The 6,826-nt window shown below is 30.2% G+C and overlaps 1 protein-coding gene across 2 annotated transcripts in view; it reads left to right on the top strand.

The window, feature by feature from the left end:
- The window catches only part of LOC106463116 (beta,beta-carotene 9',10'-oxygenase-like), a 33,769-nt gene extending 27,873 nt beyond the window's left edge, over positions 1-5,896 (top strand). For both annotated transcript variants that reach the window (XM_013923086.2, XM_022390538.1), the window contains exons 9-10: positions 1,370-1,478; positions 5,379-5,896. In XM_013923086.2, the coding sequence (XP_013778540.1) occupies positions 1,370-1,478; positions 5,379-5,536 (267 nt within the window). In that variant the 3' untranslated portion in view covers positions 5,537-5,896. The remainder of the gene's footprint in view (positions 1-1,369; positions 1,479-5,378) is intronic.
- Positions 5,897-6,826: the final 930 nt, after the last annotated feature.

Genomic DNA, 6,826 nt, shown 5'->3' with positions numbered 1-6,826 from the left:
AATAAATGTTACAACATTACAAAATATTGATTCTGAAAAAGTTTTGTGTTAAACATTGTTTAAATAAGAGTTGGAATTATTGTTTTTACTTAGATCTTGAAATTTGATATTTAGATATGCACTCAACAACAGGAAGGTATTTGCTGGTTATGATAGTGTTATATTATATTTTTACCTCTGCAATTCAAAATCATTTTACTATCACTGTTCTTTTCAACTTACTTTTGATGGTAAAGTTTTTGTATACAGTAAAAATGGCTAAATTAAAAAAAAAGTATCTTATTCTAAAATTGTCAGAATAGAATGCTAGAAACTGGATTTTGATATCCGTGGTGGGCAGAGCACAGATAGTCCATTGTGCTTAACTACAAACAGTCATTTAAATAACAATAGTGCCATTGCTTTTGACAGTATAATATTCTTATTCTTGCAAAAGTTGTGTGATAATTGACTGTTTTGAATTTAAATTATTTTTAAAATGTGCAGAACGTCAAACTATATTCAAATCAGACTGTAACGCATTCAGTATTTATGTTCTCTTTTTTAGCCATTTTAAGCTTTGTTTACTAATATGCATGATGTAATTACTGTTATACTTGTTTTATCAATACACATCTAAAATGGGGTTATCTTTCTCATTATACCATCAAATGTTTTTTTTATAATTATCAATCTTGTTTCACCAATACAGATTTATAATATGGTTACTATCTTTTTCACTTCACCAGTTCATATTTCTACATTTAGCAGGTAGTTGTTTTTTTATTGCATTTTTTAATAATATGTTTGTTACTCAAGCAACGTTTTCCATATTAAAGGGACTACCTCTACTATCATAAATGTATATTTTAATGTGGTTTCACAAATCATCATAAACTTTTATAATCAACAAATTCCACAGGTCATGATTTAACTTATATAATGATGTGGTTTTACAATCATCATAAGTTTGTATAATTATTAAATTGCAAAAAAATCGTTGAAAGCTTTGTAAGTTAAATAATGGGATTTAACAAATCGCTGTAAGCTTGTGAAGATATATTTAAAAACTAACATAACCTTGTGAAATTATGTGGTTTCACAAACAGTCATAAGCTCTGTAAGTTAAATCATGGGATTTAACAAATCATCATAAGCTTGTAGAATTATGAAATTGTACAAATTGGACAATTCTTGTGAAATTATGGATTTTAACAAACCATCATAAGCTTTACAAATTAAATCAGAGAATTTAACAAATTATTATAATCTTGTACAGGTGTGGGATTTCAAAACCATCATTAGCACTTAATCTGCAAAATATTATACAGATATCAAGATCATGCTGTTTTTTCATAAACATAAACTTCTTTTTTCTTTTATTTTTAAGATTAAAGTGAATGTCCAGAATAGAACTAAGACTATATGGCTAGAAGAAAAGACCATTCCTTCAGAACCAGTTTTTGTTGGCAGACCTGGAGCAACAGAAGAAGATGATGGTAAAAATTATTTTTTATGTGAAATGTGAAAATATTGTTAGTTTTGTTACATTTGTACAAACCAAGCATAAACTTTTATATTATAAGTTACAAAAATGTGTAACCAATCAGAGGTACTTTTTATGTGTCTTGTTTCACCTGTTCCTGTCAGTATTGTGGTTACTGTGTTTTTTGTTTTATTAGTATGTACGTTTATGTGATTCTTTTATCTTCCTTGTTTTGTTTTCAATTCATCTATCTGTCTAGCTATATATATAATAGATGGGTACCTTTATATATGTGAATTTCTTTTCCTCAACAATACATGAATTTCAGATAAGAAAAGATTCTAATTTTAAATAATTCTAAGAACAGCATCAATGGAAGAAAAACCACCTTAGTAATTTTAAGAATTCACAAGTGAATGCAAAGGTGAATATGTTAAAGTTGACTACACTAAATCTGAATTGTAATTATTATCAATTTTATTTAAATCATTTACGTATCAGATTTTTAAGAAATAATTAATAACAGCATAATATTTGTTTGATTTGAATTTAATTTTACTATCATTTATGACAACTTGTGAATCAGCATGTTAGTTTTCCTATTCCCCAGTGGTTCATATAACAACAGCATCAACAGGAGAAAACCACATTTGTAATTCTAAGAACCCGTGAGAGAATATTTTAAAACATGTCAACCACACTACATTTGGCATGCTTGTTTTATCAGTGCACATCTAAAATGTGGTCATTATCTTTTTTATTATACCATTACATATTTTTTACATAGTTATTATCAATCTTGATTCATTATTACAAACTTATAATATGATCACTATCTTTCTTATTTCACCAGTACGTGCTGACTTACAATGATAGAAACTAGGTTTTGATATCCATGGTGGGCAGAGCACAGATAGCCCATTGTGTAGCTTTGTGCTTAACTACAAACAAACAATCACTTTCATTATTGTTTCACCAAATTAGATATACATGACTGTTTAAGTTTAATGCGAGTGTTGCGATTTAGATGGTTTAAGTATAGCACAAGAGTTAAATTTAGTTATTTTTAGAAGCAATAGTTTATCACAGGTTTGTTTACTTAACTATGTACAACCCCTACATTGTGTAATTCAATTATTGTGAATTGGTGGTTGTTATATTATTGCATGATGTTATTAGAAGCTTCTAAGTTTTTAGTTGTTTTAATTTAGTATTATTGCATCATAATATATCGTAGTGTGTGGCATATTCTAAGCCTTGTTCAGGCTATAAATACGCATTCAAAATGTGGTTCAAGTAAGACATAGTTAGATAGCTAGATAGAACTAGACTGAGTGATTATGAGTTTAGCCATTGAGAGCTTATAGTGGCAGTTTTTAAAGTGAAATTATCAAAGACTGTATTGTAATAACAGAGTAGAGAAGAAATAATTCATCTTGTCAAATTTTGTTCTAAAGTAACTGAACTAGCCTGTGTGGACTTTGATGGAAAATAGACAATTATTTAAAGCTCTGGATACAACTGTGATAACCAACAGCGTAACGAACATTTCTGTATATATTTGACTTGTTTTAATATATTACTTTAAAACAAGTAGACTGTGTGTTGTTTGTTTATTGTTGAAATTTATCACCAACAAGTCACAACTGTTTTAATTGATGCCTCTTTATGACTCAGAATTAAAAACGAGTAAATACTTGGTTACTTATTAGTATTCAAAAACTGTGTCCAAGATCTGAATACAACTCTAAGGTATTGTCTGTTTTTTTTATTCTAGTTTTGAATTAAAATGTATGTTGTTTCAGAAATAGAAGCAGGCATTTGTAACTTAGATGACATCGCTCAATCCAGTATTAGATTAGAAATGTATAAAATGTTGAACAATTGTTGTACAACAAAAAATAACTTAAAAAAACTTGAACATGAAAGCTTTAAATCTACACAAGAAAATGAAAGTATTGTAACAGAAGCAGACGAAGGTGAAAAAATTTTTTATTCTTGACAAAAAAATTAATGAAGAATCAAGTAAGTTACTGTCTGATGGTATGTATAGAAAGCTAAAAAGTGACTTTACAAAAAGAACCATACAAGAAATAAAACCTAAAATAAAGAAAAAAGCAATTATTTCTCTAAAGAAGAAATAAATAAGATCATACCTTCCAATATTACCTCCCCAAGATTTTATTGTTTACCCAAATTTCATAAAGAAGGGATACCTTTTAGACCCATCCTTGCATGCAATAATAGCCCAACTTACTCAATAGCCAAATACTTAAACAAAAGACTCACACTAGTACACTTTAAACAACTCCATGGATTTTGCTTCAAAGATAAAAATCATCAACGTCAAAGATAACTACATTAGTATATAAACACAAATTTTACCCATGTGGTATATTATTTTTTCTGCTTTATCACTGCATCTACTTACAATATAAAGATACTTGTGACATTATATCTGTTTGTTTGTCTGTGACAAACATTTTCAAACTACCCAACCTCTGATCACCATGAAACTTTCAGGTGTTGTTCTTGGGTATGACTCAGAGGGATATTAAAACTTCTTACTCAATTGATTCCTTCAAGTTTATAAGTTTTATGGCCATTTCAGTTTTCTCACCAGCTTGTGCTTCAGTGCTACTGAACAATACACACACACATACAAAGTCCCCCCTCCCTCCCCATTTAAGTGAAGCCAACAAAATATATATCATACTTGGCATGAGTACCTTTTCTAGTTTATTTGATCTGGTAACTATACTTCTTTTTTAATGGGCTGAGAAACTGTTGGATTAATATATTTCAACTAATATTTATCTTGACTAAAAGGATTGTCTGAGAAAGTAAGAGACACTTTCTTCTTGGTATCTGTGGCAGTGGGAGACTAACTGACTGATTGATACTTTCCTCCATGTATACTCTTCCATGGTACTGATTGACTGTTGTGAATGATATTTTTGTTCAAGTATATAGTGGAAGACTGCCCAACCACAAGGACAATATTTTTCTTCTGGTATGCATACTGGAGGAAGACCACTTAATTATGAGACCGATATTTTCCCTCTTAGTATACATACTAGTGGAAAGTTTACTTACAGAGTGCGTGATATCCTTTGAAGTATGTGTTATTTAAAGACTGAGTGACACTTCAAGTGAGATTTTCCTTAGTATTTATGTTGTTAAAAGACTGACTAAGAGGATAGGTGACATCTTCTACCAAGTATCAATGTTAATGAAATGCTGACTTACAGAAGTGTGATATTCTCTTCATTATAGTGTTTGTGTAAATGAAAACTGATTTAATCTTGTTATTAAGCTGACTGGCTATCTTTTGCCAGGAGTTCAATTTATTGTTCTGCTAATAGGTAGAGATGCTTTCCATCCTAACATTTGTCTTTTGGAAGGCTTACTGCCTAATTAAAAGCCAGTTGATAAAGAAACTTTCTTCCATCTTTTGTTCAATTTACTATGAAGTTGATTGATTGACGTATATTTTAAGATGTTTTTTTTTACATTCTTTAATTATTATTTGTTGTAATGACTGGCCAATGTACAGGTAGTATTCTACCTTGTATAAATTGTGATATTAAGCTGATTTCATAAAAGATGAGATGGCCTTCCACTTTTTGGGGCTCCCAGTGGCTGAGTGTAAGTCTGTCGGCTCATAACACTAACAACCAGGTTTCAATATCTGTGGTGAGCACAGCAAAGATAGTCCATTGTGTAGTTTTGTGCTTAACAACAAACAAACAGTTTATTTGAACTGTAAGTGTTGGAATTAGTGTCTAATAACAATTTCATGCTATAGACTAAAGTAATTGAACAAATAAATTTTTAACTTTTAATTTTATTTTAGTATGCAGTTTTATAATTTTTATTCAGAAGTATTTCATTAAAGTTTGTCTTTCTATAGGAGTTATACTCTCTGCTGTGTTAAGCGAAGATAATCAAAACAAAGTATTTCTTCTGGTTCTTGACGCAAATACCTTCCAGGAACTTGGACGAGCAGAGTTTCTTCTAGATTCAGCAGTTACAGGAGATTTTCATGGAATATTTTGGCCAGCTACATAGTTTGCTGCAGTGTGATTAAGTTTCAATAAATTTAACTAATGTTTTTTAAAACATTTTTTTTTGTCAAGATTTCGATTTTGTTATATTTCACATTTGTTTGTAACACAATTCAAACCTAGGAAATGTCACCAAATCATTGTTTAAAATTCACAGTCATAAGAAGGTCACAATTGATTTTTGGAAATGGAATTAGGCCCACCTACACGGGAGGTGGGGGTGGCTGGGCAAATGAAACCTGGTTATGCCGTACAGCCTGCAAAGCACCTTTCAGGTGTATCTTCATTTAATCATAAAAAGCATAGTTTTTGGCTTGTTTTGTATATAGACTCTTGATACATTAAAAATGACTGATATAATAATTTGAGTGATAATATATATTTGTTGTTACTTTATTAACGTTTTTATGCTTATACTGTGAACTAAAAATGGCTGCTGCTATGATTTTGCGAGCTCGTTGCAGATCTAATTTAGAATCTTTTTAATAAGTTTTTAAAAGTGTTAAAAAAAAAAAGAGAAAGAAATGTGGTCTTGCGAAGATGTTTGCCCTGGTCCCGTGCTAGCTCTTAATGCTCCTAAGTGGAACATACTGTTACTTGAAGCTCATAATTTTAGAGTCCTTGAAAAGTCTTTGAATATAGGTAACAGTAGTATATAAAACATACATTTAATGTATAAAAGTAACAGTTATGAGATATTTTTTCCCAAAATTTCATGAATGTGGTTACTCATTTATGACTTTATTAGGCTTTGTCATTGCTTAGAGATAAACAGAATTATTCTAAATTTTATTAAAAATACTGTGAACCAACAACACTACATAAAACCCCTTAATAATTGTCACAAATGGGGTCTACTTATTTCTACATCTGAAAAAAAACAAAAAAAAACGATTTTGCTGCCAAATTTCTTGGGGGGGGGGGTCTTCGACAACATTACACTTCTCTTTCACTGCCTTTTCCTATAACTATCTCATTGACTACAAACACATGGACAACCATGGATTACCATTTCCTGTAAATACGTCAGTGCCAACAAAATCTTGGACAGTACAGTACTTATTTTCTGCCACCATTTCCTATAAATACCTCAATGACTACAAACACTTGGACAACACTATACTTTTTTTTCCACCACCATTTCCCATAAATCTATAAATGGTTATAAATTATTGGACAATATTCCACTTCTCTTACACCACCATTTTTATCAATGTTGTCGCTCATGTATATCAAAAAGATCACAGAAACAAAATATTTTCACCATAGAAATATTAGAGATGTTAGTGAAATG

The sequence above is a fragment of the Limulus polyphemus genome, unplaced genomic scaffold, assembly GCF_000517525.1.
Source record: "Limulus polyphemus unplaced genomic scaffold, Limulus_polyphemus-2.1.2 Scaffold1328, whole genome shotgun sequence".
Classification (NCBI taxonomy): domain Eukaryota; kingdom Metazoa; phylum Arthropoda; class Merostomata; order Xiphosura; family Limulidae; genus Limulus; species Limulus polyphemus.
This window is presented reverse-complemented; position numbering and strand designations above follow the sequence as displayed.